The sequence below is a fragment of the Clupea harengus genome, unplaced genomic scaffold, assembly GCF_900700415.2.
Source record: "Clupea harengus unplaced genomic scaffold, Ch_v2.0.2, whole genome shotgun sequence".
Classification (NCBI taxonomy): Eukaryota; Metazoa; Chordata; class Actinopteri; order Clupeiformes; family Clupeidae; genus Clupea; species Clupea harengus.
Genome location: NW_024879740.1, coordinates 37969 through 57949, shown reverse-complemented (window position 1 = coordinate 57949; position 19981 = coordinate 37969). Strand labels below are relative to the sequence as shown.

General features: G+C 40.6%; 1 protein-coding gene across 3 annotated transcripts; it reads right to left on the bottom strand.

Moving 5' to 3' along the window:
• Positions 1–5882: 5882 nt before the first annotated feature.
• On the bottom strand, positions 5883–18785 carry LOC122130182 (zinc finger protein OZF-like). 3 transcript variants are annotated; one of them, XM_042704820.1, is made up of 4 exons: positions 18725–18785; positions 8415–8491; positions 7587–7917; positions 5883–7295 (listed from the first exon to the last, which is right to left on the bottom strand). In XM_042704820.1, exons 3-4 carry the CDS (start codon positions 7843–7845, stop codon positions 6085–6087), a joined length of 1470 nt encoding a protein of 489 aa, XP_042560754.1. In that variant the 5' UTR covers positions 7846–7917; positions 8415–8491; positions 18725–18785; the 3' UTR covers positions 5883–6084. The 3 variants fall into 3 exon arrangements, with proteins under 3 accessions (XP_042560754.1, XP_042560753.1, XP_042560755.1); XM_042704819.1 differs by lacking the exon at positions 18725–18785 and having other exon boundaries at positions 8415–9261; XM_042704821.1 differs by lacking the exons at positions 5883–7295; positions 7587–7917; positions 8415–8491; positions 18725–18785 and adding exons at positions 16089–17660; positions 17952–18085.
• Positions 18786–19981: the final 1196 nt, after the last annotated feature.

Sequence of the window (19981 nt, the reverse complement as noted above, 5' to 3'; positions counted from 1 at the left end):
AACCCCTTTTGATTGAGTCTTCTTTTAGAAGATAGCCATTCATCATGAAACTAGCCAATAAGAAACTAGTGACTGTACTGTACTGTTTGTCAGCTCTGTCACACATAACTTAATGTCATTTTGGTTATACAAAGGAAAATATGTTCAATTCCTTGTGCTATTGGTTGGGGAATTCCCACAGTGGCTAATCCTCTCACTATCAGATGCAAGTACTCATAGCCAACAACCTGACCAATATAACAACTTCCCAACTATAGATACAAGTACGCAAAACTGGTTGGAGACAGCCAGAACAGCTGCATGTTGTACCCAGGATCCTTAAGGCCCTCCTTCATAGTAAAACAGGCCCAGTCTGTAGCCCACAAGTCCTAAACACAACAACATGATTGCCCAACCATACAACCTGAGCAACAGGATACTACAACATCAACAAAGCTACCTTTGTGAGCATTTCACTGGGGTTTTCAAGCAGGCACCTTCCTTCATCAGTGTTAGAAGGCTCAACAGTGGTGTCTGGCATCCCAGAGCCACCCACTTCATATTCATAATGGGTTAGAATACATGCCGCTAACAGAGACAACAAACAGATACACCTCAAAATGGACCTTGATAAGATTTCACGTATCTCAGTTTGATTCATGACCCCAAGTAGTCTGTGCGCGTCTCAGTCACAACCACTGGCTCACTTTTTCAGCAGCCTCAGTCAACTCCTTTAAAGCTCCTTTGAGTGACCTTCCTCGAAAACCAAAAAATCCAACAGAAGTGATTAGGTGGATTTAGCTACAAATCCTCTAACACGCATCTCCACTGGTCTTGTGTGTGATGCCCAACTTCGTTGTCGTGGTTTCGCTACCACTTCCGCATACCTTAGCTTCTTGCTTTCAAATACTTTCTCAATCGCATCTTCAAGGGGAGCTCTTAACTCAATAATGGAAACAATGTACACGTACTTACACTTAGAATATAACACCATGTCTAGGTCTCATAGATGTCACAACAATACATTGTGGAACATGACGTTGTCTACTGACACCCACCAGTAATCTCCAGTCCCACATGGACAAATACTGATGAAGGTCCTTACAATTTTAAGTTTTAAATCAGTCTAGTGTGTTAAAGGAAAAACATGTGCCTTCATACGAGTGAAAAGTCAAACAGACAGCACTTCAATCTCAACAGTTTTACAAACCGCTGAGACCCAGCAACTCCAGTTTGGGCATTTGTTCAGCTGTGTTGATGTGTCATGCAAGATGTGTTGAAATGGAGGGACACAGACCTGAGACATTATTCACTCCACTGATCCTCTACTCTGCTTCTCTTCTCTACCATTACTCTAGAATCTAGTATGGCAACAAATCTCTTCACCTGTTCACTTTTAAGAGATACTGTCTATTTTGGCTACAGGCCAACAGCTCCAGGGAAGTGTAGAAAGATAACTGGCTACACACAGTCAAGCACTGCCCTTGAGGGGACCCTGGAAAGTGCTAACGAGCTGAACCAGTTTTTCAACAGGTTTGACCTCCCAACCCCCTTGAGCTCAGCAAGGCAGACTGGTTCCCCTCTCATCACCTCCACCAGTGCCCCCATTCACACCTCGCCTCCCGCCTCCCCCAGCCCCCGACCCCAGAATTAGGTCCCCACTCATCATCACCAGTGCCCCACTCACACCATGTCTCCCCCCACCCCCCACCCCAGGAGGCAGCAGCATGCCACCCCACACACACCTCCCCCAGATCACAGCCCCAGCACGACTTCTACACCTGGACTGTACATATGTACATAGTTATATTTATTTACGGATAGGCTGTCCAACCAACCCAAGAAACCTCAGGGTCATTATTGATGACCAACTGACTTTCACGGACCACATCGCCTCTGTCTCCAGGTCCTGCCGCTTTGCGCTATTCAACGTCCGCAAAATCAGGCCGTACCTAACCCAGTACACCACCCAGCTGCTGGTGCAAACCTTGGTGAGTTCCCGCCTTGATTACTGCAACGCCCTCCTAACGGGTCTGCCGGCTTTCGTGGTAAAACCTCTACAAATGATCCAGAATGCGGCAGGGCGTCTGGTGTTCAACCAATCGAAAAGGGCACACGTCACCCCGCTAGTCATTGAGCTCCACTGGCTGCCTGTAGCTGCTCGCATTAAGTTCAAATCACTTATGCTTGCCTACAGAGTGATTACTGGCTCTGCTCCCACCTACCTAAATGCTCTTGTAAGGGCAAATGTTACACCCAGGATGCTGCGCTCTTCTAGTGAGCGTCGTTTGGCACTGCCTGTGCAAGTACGGCAGTCTAGACTATTCTCATTTGTAGTTCCACGTTGGTGGAATGAACTGCCTAGCACTACCAGAGTAGGGGCATCCCTCTCTACCTTTAAGAAGCTTTTGAAGACCCAACTCTTCAGAGAGCACCTCCCGTCTTAACTGGCACTTTGACTAGTGTTAACTTGCAATTACAGCAGTTACATTCCTGCACTTCTTTTTCTTTTCCATTTCGTTTTTTATATTTCTTATGTAAAGTAGTATTTATTGTAACACCAGGTTCTATTGCTCGTAGCTTGTTCTCTCCCTTGTACGTCGCTTTGGACAAAAGCGTCTGCTAAATGACTAAATGTAAATGTAAATGTAAATGCAATCACTCAGAGAACCAGCGCAGATATGTAGGGCCAGTGTTTTACTTATCTTATTTATATTTATTTTTATTTATATTTTGTATTCCTATTACATTGTAACCCACTCTTACCTGTAACTCTCCTTGCTGCTATTACACCTGCATTTCCCTACAGGGATTAATAAAGGTTTATCTTATCTTATAAGATAGGAGGACCCCCTCGAAAACGAGATGCTGCATCTCAAGGGGTTATCCTCCAAACAATACATTTCAAATTATCTGTATCTTATTTTATGGAGCCTACATTGAAAGTATGGCAACAAATCTCTTCACCTGCTCACTTTTATGAGATACTGCCTATTTTGTAGATTCAATGAAACCGAATAATTAAACAGTGCTTCATCTCTCTACCACAGTTGTAGTTCACATAAAGTTCATTGTTTACTTACGAAATGCTTGAATTGGCACAAGCTAAACATTAAAACCTGTTTCATGTAGAAAACCCATGAATGTATCAGGTAAAAACAACACGGGATAGATAAGACATTTTTATTCCCACTCAGTTTTCCATAACAATTAAGTAACAGGGTGTTGTGTATTCCCACCATACTCTATTGAACAGGTTGGTACGGAGTGCGAATCTCCGCAAGATGTGTAAAACATGCAAGGTCTCATGCCAGTTAACCTAGCTATGGGGAGTCCTGGCCATCTCTGTCTTAGTGCCCCATTATAACAGTTGGCAGTTGCCTGGGTGTGTTAATATACACTAATTAGCTGCTGAGTCAAATGTGTGTGTTTGGGGGCCAAGCAGTGAAGCGGTACAGGCACACAGAAGGTTTCCATTATTTATTAATTATCATTAGCCTATCATTTATTTTTAGCATCAAATTAGTGACAAATGTCAGGGCCGGGCTCGGGAAACGAACTCTGGCCGCTGGTTCTCTGGTCCAGAGAGAAGCTCACTGAGCTAATGAAGGAAGTAGGACCCAAATGCAAGATGCTTGCAGGAATTGTTGTCTTTAATTACTTCTCCAAAACAGGGAAAACACAAAAAGGAATAATCCAAACGCTCAGAAGACAGTCAAAAACAGATAATCAAAAACAGAGAAGTTGATTTTAACAAGACTAGGAAAAATAAAAGATTTACAAAGACTGTGACTAGACTGTGAAACTGGAACTAGCAAACGTGATTAACCTAAGAGCCTTGAGAGACCTGAGACTTGAAACACGAAACATGAAAGCTAGAACCCAGTACTGACCAGAACACAAACGAGTAAGTCACCGAAAAGAACACAAAAAACCACCAGGTATAAATACAACACTTAATGGGTCATGTGACCAATTAACTAACAAACAGACAGTTGGCAACAATGAAAGGAAAACCGACACAGAAAGTCAACAAAAGCACATGTACAAACATAACAAACACTGGAAGCACATGTACACACACAACCACACCACAGCCTCTCTAGTTGGCGGCCTCCAGAGGCCCGGAGGTCCCAACTTGTGACACAGAGGTTCCAAATCGTGACAACAATAACACGTATGAAATTGTTTCTTTTTAGGAGGCTAAACTAGAAGAAGGAAACATGACAATTCTCTCAAAACAAAAATATATTTTTAATAACGAAGACCCAGGAAAGATACAGAAATTAATTTGGTAACTAGCTTTAGTAGTTATTTTCCTGCCAGCTACAACCCACACATAACATGGCAGCAAGATTAAGAACTACAATCCCTATGAGGAGTAGCCACAATGTTATCACAAAAGGTTAGAATACAAACCTTTCCCTTTAACACTTGGGAGACCAAGGCCTGTTAGACTCTTTTAGGAAGTTTGACATGCCTAAATGCTTTTATATATTTGTATATATCACTAAAAACACAGATGCAAAAGTGGCATATATGATTATGTTCTAGAACATCGGTTCCCAAACTGGGGTACGTGTACCCCCAGGGGTACGCAAAGTGGTTCAGGGGGTACGCAGGGAGAAAATTTCCGCGATAACAGAAAACGGAAGGAATTCACAGAATGTACCGTTTGAAACAGAATTGCAACTTTCAGACGGAAACATCATTTTGTGCATCAAAATCGCCCAAATTCCCCCGTATTTTGTCCTGCAAGGCTGTATTTATTTCTTATAAACACAACAACGATCGCAACGATGAACAAGCATTAATTCGAAAACAAAACCACTGAGAAAATGTCACGTCTGTGCTGAACTCCGCTCCGGCCACGCCCCCCTATCCTATTCAACACAGACCTCCGTAGCCTGTCAAATGAATTAGTTCATCTTCCCAATCGCCTGCAAATAATGTTTTTTTAGTCTTCTGTTCTGTTGATGGCTGGCCAACAACAACCTTAGAAGGTTTGGGTCACTTGTGGCACATATTATTCACTCATTTTAGGCCATCAATCTACCTCTGGGTGAACAAAATAAGCCGAAACGGATTAAAACGGAATTAAAGTAAAAGGTGAAAAGGAAAAGTTTATTTTTTTCAACGGGGGGGGGGGGGGGTAAGCAGCTGGATATTAAATGTCTGAAGGGGTACGGTACTGTAAAAAGTTTGGGAACTACTGTTCTAGAAGACCTCACCAATAATAACATGAGGGAATGTAGTACAATATTTTTTTATTTAATTCAAATGTAAACATACCCTTACAAAAACCTACTTTTACCCTAAGGGTAAACTGGTGTTGAACATCAACCTTAAAATGTTCTGCTTCTGTGGCTAACAAAAGCATCTACATTAATGAACCAAAGATCTGATATTTGTGTGTATGGTCAGAAAAAAACCAGCATGGTTTGTCTACTGTATATTTCCTGATGTGTCTTGAGATTTATTCTACGCTTAAAGCATAAAGATTTTTGCATTGTTTCACCCAGGAGGAATGATCATTTTTCTTCTCTTTTTATTTTTGTAAACCCAGAGCAAATGTCTTTTATTCTTGAGAAGTAGGTTTCCCTTATGTTGTTATACTTATTACATTATGTCAGGAAAAGTAACTCATACCCTGTTACTACAGTGAGGGCAGAGTCTGTATTTTTGAGGTAGCCATGTTTGTCTGTGTCTACCCTTTTTAATGACAATGCTATGTTCCCTCCCCCGTCCTCTTTCTTTCTTCCCCCATCTCTGACCCTCAACACTCATCTTTGAGGTGTAGATAATCTTCATATGAGGCGCTGTTTAGGCCATATATCTAGAAAGCTTGCACAAACACTACTGCTGCTTGTCGATTATATATTTTACGTCCTCACACTGCACCCCCACATACACATACTTGAAAAAAACACTCACTTTTAACTTTTTTTTATTGAATTCATGTTTCAATCTCTACCCTAACTAATGTTTCATATGTGAAGGAATAAACTTTTATCATGTACATCACATGTTGTTTTAAAACTCATCTAATCTAAAATATTTCAGTAAGTGATACTCAATCAGGTATTAGCAGGGCAGCACATCATTTCAATGGATCCTCTGGTGACTCTTGAGATTAGACATTTGGTTAAAGGCCTTTCCACACTGAGAACACTGATGTGGCTTTTCTCCAGTATGGATCTTCTGGTGTGTTTTAAGATCAGACATTCGGCTAAAGTTTTTACCACACTGAGAACACTGATGTGGCTTTTCTCCAGTATGGATCTTCTGGTGTGTTTTAAGATTACCCATAAGGCTAAAGGTTTTTCCACACAGAGAACACTGATGTGGCTTTTCTCCAGTATGGCTCTTCTGGTGTGTTTTAAGATTACACATATGGCTGAAGGTTTTTCCACACAGAGAACACTGATGTGGCTTTTCTCCAGTATGGATCTTCTGGTGATTTTTAAGATTACTCATTTGATTAAAAGCCTTTCCACACTGAGAACACTGATGTGGCTTTTCTCCAGTATGGATCTTCTCGTGTTTCTTGAGATGAGATATGTGGCCAAAGGTTTTTCCACACTGAGAACACTGATGTGGCTTTTCTCCAGTATGGATCTTCTGGTGTGTTTTAAGATCAGACATTTGGCTAAAGGTTTTTCCACACTGAGAACACTGATGTGGCTTTTCTCCAGTATGGATCTTCTGGTGTGTTTTAAGATTACCCATAAGGCTAAAGGTTTTTCCACATAGAGAACACTGATGTGGCTTTTCTCCAGTATGGATCTTCTGGTGTTTTTTAAGATTACACATAAGGTTGAAGGTTTTTCCACACAGAGAACACTGATGTGGCTTTTCTCCAGTATGGATCTTCTGGTGATTTTTAAGATTACTCATTTGATTAAAAGCCTTTCCACACTGAGAACACTGATGTGGCTTAGCCCCAATATGGATCCCCTGGTGTCTCTTGAGATTAGACATTTGTCTAAAGGTTTTTCCACACTGAGAACACTGATAGGGCTTTTCTCCAGTATGGATCCTCTGATGGGTCCTAAGTTGAGACATGTGGCTAAAGGTCTTTTCACACTGAGAACACTGATAAGGCCTTTCCCCAGTATGGATCCTCTGGGGTTCCTTGAGGCTGGATATATAATTAATGGTCCCTCCACATTGAGAACACTGAACTGGCTTTTCTCCAGTATGTTTCATCATATGTACGGTTAGGTGTGATTGATTTGACTGATTGTGACATCTGTCTTTGTTTCTTTTTTCCTCAGTGTTCCCTTTCATATTAGATTGGATCCTTTGAATGTCTCCTGTAAGATTATAAAAAAAAGTTCAGCAACATTTTCTCTCTTCTTCTCTATCTGGGATGATTCTACAATACAATACATACGATACATATTTTTTATTTTTGTTTTGTCAGACACTTTCTCTCTTTTGAATGTAACAGACTGCAGATATTATCCCATAAGTAAGGTATTCCCACAGTATCTCTGTTCTCTGAATAGGTCTCACATTCATTGTGAAGCACAAGTTAGCCAAGTTTCTCTAAAATTGAAGTAGTGTAACTATACATAACACATAACGATGAAAAAGCAACTTACCTGTAGGAGAAGAGGCATAGTGACCATATTCACTTAAATCAAATTCTTCTTCATCTGTAATTTCCATTGGTGAATTCTTTTCTTCTTTCATGGTTGGTGACGTGTACATTTCAGTCTTGATTTCACATTCCATTCCAGGCTTTTCTTCCACTGTCTGAATTGCAGACAAATACTCTTGTAGGAAATCATCAAATTCTTCTTCTTTTATCTCCTTCTTCACTGACATGAGCGGTTGTGATGGTTCGGTAAATCCAGACATTTCTGACTTTAGTTCTGTTTGGAAACAGAAACTCGGTCAAACTATCCTTTAATGCAACGATATGGTGAAAATCTGCAAAGAAAGAACTACAGTATAGTTGTACTGCTGCTGAATTACAAATAATGTATAGATCCAGAGCATCCCAGTGCCAGCCTTAACAATGTGAGTTCATTAATCTGTCTTTGTGGTGTTAATATAATGCTTCTTCTGTCTGACCTATTACCTTCCTGAATTCAAACCTAGCCAATCAGCTGTAGGAGCTGTTGGAATGCAAACTAGCATGACAAAGGGTTATGGGCAGGTCTCTGAGCACCGTTTACACATCTGATGGTCCTCAGGTGGGCATGGCCATAAATCAACCTGCTGAGACTACACAAAGGAGTGTAGTAGAGGGGTGGGGTGGATGTGTGAACTGAACGGTGATGGAGATAATGTACCTTACTTCAAGGATGTAACACATAACAAATACAATTTACATGAATAAAAAAGGCTTTCTCTTTGGCAGTACTCCAACTAAACCTTGCCTGTACATCTATTGTGACTAACATAGAAATAGTTTATTTACTCACAATTCTCTCAGAGATGCTTGCTGACTTGTTCTTGTACTGCACCTTTAATCTTTATGTTCATACAATAGGAAAGAAACCTGGGGAAGAGGTTGCGGGTAGAAAGAGAGACGGTTACCATAGATTTGCCTTTTTGCAATACAAATTAGTACACATATTTATTTTTGCTAATGTAAAGCATTAAAAGTTGTAGTCGGTGATTCTGACAAGAGGTTGATGATCAAATCACACTGGCACTGATTGTTTCCCATTTGCAGGGCCAAGACTTTACGAACACCGGAATTATTTTGAGGACACACTCTGAACAGACAGCTAGAAGACTGTGAGGAGCAAGTTGCTAGATTTGACCAAAATTGTACCTGAACCTTTAAGTTTCTTTTTCTTTCTGTGATTCAGTGATTTTCTTGACATGCACCTACAGGTCACTTTCACAGATACAAAGATCAAAGCACCTTGCACAGCTTTGTCACATTAGTCCATACTTTTTTCTGGTAATTGTTCAACAACAATTATTCCCAAAGTGCTTTGTACAATTTATGTTTTTGAATTTCCACACAGTCATAATGAATCAGTAGTATTCATGTAGAAGCAGAAGACAGAGAAGGAGTAGTGACCAGACAGAGATTTCAAAGAATGCTATTTTCAGGGTTGTAATACCAAAAAAAGAACTTGAGGCCCAAATACTGGGGAGTTTGTGCTAATGCCAATCTAGTCACATCCACAACATATTGGGTAATTTATCCAGATGTCATAAAAGAGGTTGTAAGAAAAAGGGAAGTTTCTTTTGTGGTTGATGCAGCAATCTGTATACATTCCAGTACAGTAACGAAGCACGTGGAACATACTCCAGATTCAGTGGTGCATATCTGAACAACAAGCATCTTATCTAGCCATATATACGGTTTAAGACACCTCCCAGGTTTTTAATGTAAATGAGCTAGGCTTCTAATTCAAACAGGTCTGGCAACCTTTTGTTGTTCTGTATGATGATCAGGTTTCTCTGACCTACTGCCTAAGATGGTTCTCAAATGGCCTATCCCATTGCCATACTATGATTAATTGCTCACAGCTCAGTTTGCTTCCTGACCCCAGGTGTCTGAGAAAATCCAGTGTGGGGACTTTTCCTTTGTTACCATGAACATTACCATTTTGGATAGCAGCTGCTTAATCATGAACTCACAGGATTTATTGTAATTTTTTACAAGGTGTTGCAGCTGCTTGATCATGAATCTCATGTTCACTCACATGATATACTGTAATTAGTTACAAGGTGTTGAAAAGAATGCCACTGCTATGTCATATGGAACACTTACTTACTTACGTACCTGCATCCCCTTTTCAGTGCAATATTTTTCATGTCCATTGGGTATTACTGAGCCATTCACAAACACTGACAAGTAACTGGAAGAAAATCAGTTTCAGAAGAGTTTTCTAATTGAACCACTTTAACCCCTTTTGATTGAGTCTTCTTTTAGAAGATAGCCATTCATCATGAAACTAGCCAATAAGAAACTAGTGACTGTACTGTACTGTTTGTCAGCTCTGTCACACATAACTTAATGTCATTTTGGTTATACAAAGGAAAATATGTTCAATTCCTTGTGCTATTGGTTGGGGAATTCCCACAGTGGCTAATCCTCTCACTATCAGATGCAAGTACTCATAGCCAACAACCTAACCAATATAACAACTTCCCAACTATAGATACAAGTACGCAAAAACTGGTTGGAGACAGCCAGAACAGCTGCATGTTGTACCCAGGATCCTTAAGGCCCTCCTTCATAGTAAAACAGGCCCAGTCTGTAGCCCACAAGTCCTAAACACAACAACATGATTGCCCAACCATACAACCTGAGCAACAGGATACTACAACATCAACAAAGCTACCTTTGTGAGCATTTCACTGGGGTTTTCAAGCAGGCACCTTCCTTCATCAGTGTTTTGTTGAATTAGGCCCACAGTGCCTCCAGAAGGCTCAACAGTGGTGTCTGGCATCCCAGAGCCACCACTACATTCTCATGATGGGTTAGAATGTATGCCGCTAACAGAGACAACAAACAGATACACCTCAAAATGGACCTTGATAAGATTTCACGTATCTCAGTTTTAGTTCAGTTTAATTCATGACCTGTCAGGGAATTATTTCACCCTTTGTATAAGGACTGTATTTAAACCTCAGTTATTAAGACACACACAACCAAGAATAAAATCAAGTAACAGACATTTACTCTGGCCCAGAGGAGAGTAGTGGTTTCAGAACGCTGTCCCCACATACACTGCCCCTTGAGTAACTTGCCTGACCATTTATTAAGAAAATCTCACAGAACAAAGACAATGACACACCCATGGCTCTGTCTTCCCATGCCTGGTTCCAAAACACAAGAATGTTTACCTAAGACCCCCAAAAACCCTGACTATGGGTCTTAGACCAATAAATCAGTCTTAACCTAAACATTTCATGACAGTCTGAATTCCAAGCTTCTCTTCCCACAGTTTCAAACTTCCTTTCACAGAACAATGGAAAGAGCTTAGTCCTCCATTTAACTAACTAACTATAATCAAACTAAAACCCATCATGATAATAATTAAAAAGAAACATTTCTTTCACATGACCCCAAGTAGTCTGTAAGCGTCTCAGTCACAACCATCTGGCTCGCTTTTTCAGGAGCCTTAGGCAACTCCTTTAAAGCTCCTTTGAGTGACCTTCCTCGAAAACTTAAATCCAACAGAAGTGATTTGGTTGATTTAGCTACAAATCCTCTAACACCCATCTCCACTGGTCTTGTGTGTGATGCCCAACCTCGTTGTCTTGGTTTCGCTACCACTTCCGCATACCTTAGCTTCTTGCTTTCAAATACTTTCTCAATCGCATCTTCAAAGAGAATTCTTAACTCAATAATGGAAACAATGTACAAGTACTTACACTTAGAATATAACACCATGTCTAGGTCTCATAGATGTCACAACAATACATTGTGGAACATGACGTTGTCTACTGACACCCACCAGTAATCTCCAGTCCCACATGGACAAATACTGATGAAGGTCCTTACAATTTTAAGTTTTAAATCAGTCTAGTGTGTTAAAGGAAAAACATCTGCCTTCATACGAGTGAAAAGTCAAACAGACAGCACTTCAATCTCAACAGTTTTACAAACCGCTGAGACCCCAGCAACTCCAGTTTGGGCATTTGTTCAGCTGTGTTGATGTGTCATGCAAGATGTGTTTGAAATGGAGGGACACAGACCTGAGACATTATTCACTCCTTCACTGATCCTCTACTCTGCTTCTCTTCTCTACCATTACTCTAGAATCTAGTATGGCAACAAATCTCTTTCACCTGTTCACTTTTAAGAGATACTGTCTATTTTGGCTACAGGCCAACAGCTCCAGGGAAGTGTAGAAAGATAACTGGCTACACACAGTCAAGCACTGCCCTTGAGGGGACCCTGGAAAGTGCTAACGAGCTGAACCAGTTTTTCAACAGGTTTGACCTCCCAACCCCCTTGAGCTCAGCAAGGCAGACTGGGTCCCCTCTCATCACCTCCACCAGTGCCCCCATTCACACCTCGCCTCCCCGCCTCCCCCAGCCCCCGACCCCACTCATCACCACCAGTGCCCCCCACTTACACCATGTCTCCCCCCACCCCCCCACCCCAGGAGGCAGCAGCATGCCACCCCACACACACCTCCCCCAGATCACAGCCCCAGCACGACTTCTACACCTGGACTGTACATATGTACATAGTTATATTTATTTACGGATAGGCTGTCCAACCAACCAAGAAACCTCAGGGTCATTATTGATGACCAACTGACTTTCACGGACCACATCGCCTCTGTCTCCAGGTCCTGCCGCTTTGCGCTATTCAACGTCCGCAAAATCAGGCCGTACCTAACCCAGTACACCACCCAGCTGCTGGTGCAAACCTTGGTGAGTTCCCGCCTTGATTACTGCAACGCCCTCCTAACGGGTCTGGCGGCTTGCGTGGTGAAACCACTACAAATGATCCAGAACGCGGCAGCGCGTTTGGTGTTCAACCAACTGAAAAGGGCACACGTCACCCTGCTACTCATTGAGCTCCACTGGCTGCCTGTAGCTGCTCGCATTAAGTTCAAGTCACTTATGCTTGCCTACAGAGTTATTACTGGCTCTGCTCCCACCTACCTAAATGCTCTTGTAAGGGCAAATGTTACACCTAGGATGCTGCGCTCTTCTAGTGAGCGTCGTTTGGTACTGCCGTCTGTGCAAGTACGGCAGTCTAGACTATTCTCATTTGTAGTTCCACGTTGGTGGAATGAACTGCCTAGCACTACCAGAGTAGGGGCATCCCTCTCTACCTTTAAGAAAGCTTTTTGAAGACCCAACTCTTCAGAGAGCACCTCCCGTCCTAACTGGCACTTCGACTAGTGTTAACTTGCAATTACAGCAGTTACATTCCTGCACTTCTTTTTCTTTTCCATTTCGTTTTTTATATTTCTTATGTAAAGTAGTATTTATTGTAACACCAGGTTCTATTGCTCGTAGCTTGTTCTCTCCCTTGTACGTCGCTTTGGACAAAAGCGTCTGCTAAATGTAAATGTAAATGTAAATGTAAATGCAATCACTCAGAGAACCAGCGCAGATATGTAGGGCCAGTGTTTTACTTATCTTATTTATATTTATTTTTATTTATATTTTGTATTCCTATTACATTGTAACCCACTCTTACCTGTAACTCTCCTTGCTGCTATTACACCTGCATTTCCCTACAGGGATTAATAAAGGTTTATCTTATCTTATAAGATAGGAGGACCCCCTCGAAAACGAGATGCTGCATCTCAAGGGGTTATCCTCCAAACAATACATTTCAAATTATCTGTATCTTATTTTATGGAGCCTACATTGAAAGTATGGCAACAAATCTCTTCACCTGCTCACTTTTATGAGATACTGCCTATTTTGTAGATTCAATGAAACCGAATAATTAAACAGTGCTTCATCTCTCTACCACAGTTGTAGTTCACATAAAGTTCATTGTTTACTTACGAAATGCTTGAATTGGCACAAGCTAAACATTAAAACCTGTTTCATGTAGAAAACCCATGAATGTATCAGGTAAAAACAACACGGGATAGATAAGACATTTTTATTCCCACTCAGTTTTCCATAACAATTAAGTAACAGGGTGTTGTGTATTCCCACCATACTCTATTGAACAGGTTGGTACGGAGTGTGAATCTCCGCAAGACGTGTAAAACATGCAAGGTCTCATGCCAGTTAACCTAGCTATGGGGAGTCCTGGCCATCTCTGTCTTAGTGCCCCATTATAACAGTTGCCAGTTGCCTGGGTGTGTTAATATACACTAATTAGCTGCTGAGTCAAATGTGTGTGTTTGGGGGCCAAGCAGTGAAGCGGTACAGGCACACAGAAGGTTTCCATTATTTATTAATTATCATTAGCCTATCATTTATTTTTGCATCAAATTACTGACAATTGTCAGGGCCGGGCTCGGGAAACGAACTCTGGCCACTGGTTCTCTGGTCCAGAGAGAAGCTCACTGAGCTAATGAAGGAAGTAGGACCCAAATGCAAGATGCTTGCAGGAATTGTTGTCTTTAATAACAGGGAAAACACAAAAAGGAATAATCCAAACGCTCGGAAGACAGTCAAAAAACAGATAATCAAAAACAGAGAAGTTGATTTTAACAAGACTAGGAAAAATAAAAGATTTACAAAGACTGTGACTAGACTGTGAAACTGGAACTAGCAAACGTGATTAACCTAAGAGCCTTGAGAGACCTGAGACTTGAAACACGAAACATGAAAGCTAGAACCCAGTACTGACCAGAACACAAACGAGTAAGTCACCGAAAAGAACACAAAAAACCACCAGGTATAAATACAACACTTAATGGGTCATGTGACCAATTAACTAACAAACAGACAGTTGGCAACAATGAAAGGAAAACCGACACAGAAAGTCAACAAAAGCACATGTACAAACATAACAAACACTGGAAGCACATGTACACACACAACCACACCACAGCCTCTCTAGTCGGCGGCCTCCAGAGGCCCGGAGGTCCCAACTTGTGACACAGAGGTTCCAAATCGTGACAACAATAACACGTATGAAATTGTTTCTTTTTAGGAGGCTAAACTAGAAGAAGGAAACATGACAATTCTCTCAAAACAAAAATATATTTTTAATAACGAAGACCCAGGAAAGATACAGAAATTAATTTGGTAACTAGCTTTAGTAGTTATTTTCCTGCCAGCTACAACCCACACATAACATGGCAGCAAGATTAAGAACTACAATCCCTATGAGGAGTAGCCACAATGTTATCACAAAAGGTTAGAATACAAACCTTTCCCTTTAACACTTGGGAGACCAAGGCCTGTTAGACTCTTTTAGGAAGTTTGACATGCCTAAATGCTTTTATATATTTGTATATATCACTAAAAACACAGATGCAAAAGTGGCATATATGATTATGTTCTAGAACATCGGTTCCCAAACTGGGGTACGTGTACCCCCAGGGGTACGCAAAGTGGTTCAGGGGGTACGCAGGGAGAAAATTTCCGCGATAACAGAAAACGGAAGGAATTCACAGAATGTACCGTTTGAAACAGAATTGCAACTTTCAGACGGAAACATCATTTTGTGCATCAAAATCGCCCAAATTCCCCTGTATTTTGTCCTGCAAGGCTGTATTTATTTCTTATAAACACAACAACGATCGCAACGATGAACAAGCATTAATTCGAAAACAAAACCACTGAGAAAATGTCACGTCTGTGCTGAACTCCGCTCCGGCCACGCCCCCCTATCCTATTCAACACAGACCTCCGTAGCCTATCAAATGAATTAGTTCATCTTCCCAATCGCCTGCAAATAATGTTTTTTTAGTCTTCTGTTCTGTTGATGGCTGGCCAACAACAACCTTAGAAGGTTTGGGTCACTTGTGGCACATATTATTCACTCATTTTAGGCCATCAATCTACCTCTGGGTGAACAAAATAAGCCGAAACGGATTAAAACGGAATTAAAGTAAAAGGTGAAAAGGAAAAGTTTATTTTTTTCAACGGGGGGGGGGGGGGTAAGCAGCTGGATATTAAATGTCTGAAGGGGTACGGTACTGTAAAAAGTTTGGGAACTACTGTTCTAGAAGACCTCACCAATAATAACATGAGGGAATGTAGTACAATATTTTTTTATTTAATTCAAATGTAAACATACCCTTACAAAAACCTACTTTTACCCTAAGGGTAAACTGGTGTTGAACATCAACCTTAAAATGTTCTGCTTCTGTGGCTAACAAAAGCATCTACATTAATGAACCAAAGATCTGATATTTGTGTGTATGGTCAGAAAAAAACCAGCATGGTTTGTCTACTGTATATTTCCTGATGTGTCTTGAGATTTGTTCTACGCTTAAAGCATAAAGATTTTTGCATTGTTTCACCCAGGAGGAATGATCATTTTTCTTCTCTTTTTATTTTTGTAAACCCAGAGCAAATGCCTTTTATTCTTGAGAAGTAGGTTTCCCTTATGTTGTTATACTTATTACATTCTGTCAGGAAAAGTAACTCATACCCTGTTACTACAGTGAGGGCAGAGTCTGTATTTTTGAGGTAGCCATGTTTGTCTGTGTCTACCCTTTTTAATGACAATGCTATGTTCCCTCCCCGTCCTCTTTCTTTCTTCCCCCATCTCTGACCCTCAACACTCATCTTTGAGGTGTAGATAATCTTCATATGAGGCGCTGTTTAGGCCATATATCTAGAAAGCTTGCACAAACAGCTACTGCTGCTTGTCGATTATATATTTTACGTCCTCACACCGCACCCCCACATACACATACTTGAAAAAAACACTCACTTTTAACTTTTTTTATTGAATTCATGTTTCAATCTCTACCCTAACTAATGTTTCATATGTGAAGGAATAAACTTTTATCATGTACATCACATGTTGTTTTAAAACTCATCTAATCTAAAATATTTCAGTAAGTGATACTCAATCAGGTATTAGCAGGGCAGCACATCATTTCAATGGATCCTCTGGTGACTCTTGAGATTAGACATTTGGTTAAAGGCCTTTCCACACTGAGAACACTGATGTGGCTTTTCTCCAGTATGGATCTTCTGGTGTGTTTTAAGATCAGACATTCGGCTAAAGTTTTTACCACACTGAGAACACTGATGTGGCTTTTCTCCAGTATGGATCTTCTGGTGTGTTTTAAGATTACCCATAAGGCTAAAGGTTTTTCCACACAGAGAACACTGATGTGGCTTTTCTCCAGTATGGCTCTTCTGGTGTGTTTTAAGATTACACATATGGCTGAAGGTTTTTCCACACAGAGAACACTGATATGGCTTTTCTCCAGTATGGATCTTCTGGTGATTTTTAAGATTACTCATTTGATTAAAAGCCTTTCCACACTGAGAACACTGATGTGGCTTTTCTCCAGTATGGATCTTCTCGTGTTTCTTGAGATGAGATATGTGGCTAAAGGTTTTTCCACACTGAGAACACTGATGTGGCTTTTCTCCAGTATGGATCTTCTGGTGTGTTTTAAGATCAGACATTTGGCTAAAGGTTTTTCCACACTGAGAACACTGATGTGGCTTTTCTCCAGTATGGATCTTCTGGTGTGTTTTAAGATTACCCATAAGGCTAAAGGTTTTTCCACATAGAGAACACTGATGTGGCTTTTCTCCAGTATGGATCTTCTGGTGTTTTTTAAGATTACACATAAGGTTGAAGGTTTTTCCACACAGAGAACACTGATGTGGCTTTTCTCCAGTATGGATCTTCTGGTGATTTTTAAGATTACTCATTTGATTAAAAGCCTTTCCACACTGAGAACACTGATGTGGCTTTGCCCCAATATGGATCCCCTGGTGTCTCTTGAGATTAGACATTTGTCTAAAGGTTTTTCCACACTGAGAACACTGATAGGGCTTTTCTCCAGTATGGATCCTCTGATGGGTCCTAAGTTGAGACATGTGGCTAAAGGTCTTTTCACACTGAGAACACTGATAAGGCCTTTCCCCAGTATGGATCCTCTGGGGTTCCTTGAGGCTGGATATATAATTAATGGTCCCTCCACATTGAGAACACTGAACTGGCTTTTCTCCAGTATGTTTCATCATATGTACGGTTAGGTGTGATTGATTTGACTGATTGTGACATCTGTCTTTGTTTCTTTTTTCCTCAGTGTTCCCTTTCATATTAGATTGGATCCTTTGAATGTCTCCTGTAAGATTATAAAAAAAAGTTCAGCAATATTTTCTCTCTTCTCCTCTATCTGGGATGATTCTACAATACAATACATACGATACATATTTTTGATTTTTGTTTTGTCAGACACTTTCTCTCTTTTGAATGTAACAGACTGCAGATATTATCCCATAAGTAAGGTATTCCCACAGTATCTCTGTTCTCTGAAGAGGTCTCACATTCATTGTGAAGCACAAGTTAGCCAAGTTTCTCTAAAATGTAAGTAGTGTAACTATACATAACACATAACGACGAACAAGCAACTTACCTGTAGGAGAAGAGGCATAGTGACCATATTCACTTAAATCAAATTCTTCTTCATCTGTAATTTCCATTGGTGAATTCTTTTCTTCTTTCATGGTTGGTGACGTGTACATTTCAGTCTTGATTTCACATTCCATTCCAGGCTTTTCTTCCACTGTCTGAATTGCAGACAAATACTCTTGTAGGAAATCATCAAAAGCGGTTGTGATGGTTCGGTAAATCCAGACATTTCTGACTTTAGTTCTGTTTGGAAACAGAAACTCTGTCAAACTATCCTTCAATGCAACGATATGGTGAAAATCTGCAAAGAAAGAACTACAATATAGTTGTATTGCTGGTGAATTACAAATACTGTATAGTTCCAGAGCAGCCCGGTGCCATTTATCTGACTCTGTGGTGTTAATATAGTGCTTCTTCTGTCTGACCTATTAGCTTCCTGGATTCAAACCTAGCCAATCAGCTGTAGGAGATTTTAGAATTCAAACTAGCATGACAAAGGGTTATGGGCAGGTCTCTGAGCACCGTTTACACATCTGATGGTCCTCGGGTGGGCATGGCCATAACTCAACCTGCTGATACTACACAAAGGAGTGTAGTAGGGGGTGGGGTGGATGTGTGAACTGAACGGTGATGGAGATAATGTACCTTCCTTCAAGGATGTAACACATAACAAATACAATTTACATGAATAAAAAAGGCTTTCTCTTTGGCAGTACTCCAACTAAACCTTGCCTGTACATCTATTGTGACTAACATAGAAATAGTTTATTTACTCACAATTCTCTCAGAGATGCTTGCTGACTTGTTCTTGTACTGCACCTTTAATCTTTATGTTCATAAAATAGGAAAGAAACCTGGGGAAGAGGTTGCGGGTAGAAAGAGAAAGAGAGACGGTTACCATAGATTTGCCTTTTTGCAATACAAATTAGTACACATATTTATTTTTGCTAATGTAAAGCATTAAAAGTTATAGTCGGTGATTCTGACAAGAGGTTGATGATCAAATCACACTGGCACTGATTGTTTCCCATTTGCAGGGCCAAGACTTTACGAACACCGGAATTATTTTGAGGACACACTCTGAACAGACAGCTAGAAGACTGTGAGGAGCAAGTTGCTAGATTTGACCAAAATTGTACCTGAACCTTTAAGTTTCTTTTTCTTTCTGTGATTCAGTGATTTTCTTGACATGCACCTACAGGTCACTTTCACAGATACAAAGATCAAAGCACCTTGCACAGCTTTGTCACATTAGTCCATACTTTTTTCTGGTAATTGTTCAACAACAATTATTCCCAAAGTGCTTTGTACAATTTATGTTTTTGAATTTCCACACAGTCATAATGAATCAGTAGTATTCATGTAGAAGCAGAAGACAGAGAAGGAGTAGTGACCAAACAGAGATTTCAAAGAATGCTATTTTCAGGGTTGTAATACCAAAAAAAGAACTTGAGGCCCAAATACTGGGAAGTTTGTGCTAATGCCAATCTAGTCACATCCACAACATATTGGGTAATTTATCCAGATGTCATAAAAGAGGTTGTAAGAAAAAGGGAAGTTTCTTTTGTGGTTGATGCAGCAATCTGTATACATTCCAGTACAGTAACGAAGCACGTGGAACATACTCCAGATTCAGTGGTGCATATCTGAACAACAAGCATCTTATCTAGCCATATATACGGTTTAAGACACCTCCCAGGTTTTTAATGTAAATGAGCTAGGCTTCTAATTCAAACAGGTCTGGCAACCTTTTGTTGTTCTGTATGATGATCAGGTTTCTCTGACCTACTGCCTAAGATGGTTCTCAAATGGCCTATCCCATTGCCATACTATGATTAATTGCTCACAGCTCAGTTTGCTTCCTGACCCCAGGTGTCTGAGAAAATCCAGTGTGGGGACTTTTCCTTTGTTACCATGAACATTACCATTTTGGATAGCAGCTGCTTAATCATGAACTCACAGGATGTATTGTAATTTTTTACAAGGTGTTGCAGCTGCTTGATCATGAATCTCATGTTCACTCACATGATATAC

Excerpts from the sequence above, each read along its gene's own strand:
- LOC122130182 (XM_042704820.1), bottom strand. The coding sequence starts at position 7,845 with ATGTCTGGATTTACCGAACCATCACAACCGCTCATGTCAGTGAAGAAG. Across the intron at positions 7,296-7,586 it reads CTATGCCTCTTCTCCTACAG|GAGACATTCAAAGGATCCAA; the intron begins GTAAGTTGCTTT and ends ATAATCTTACAG.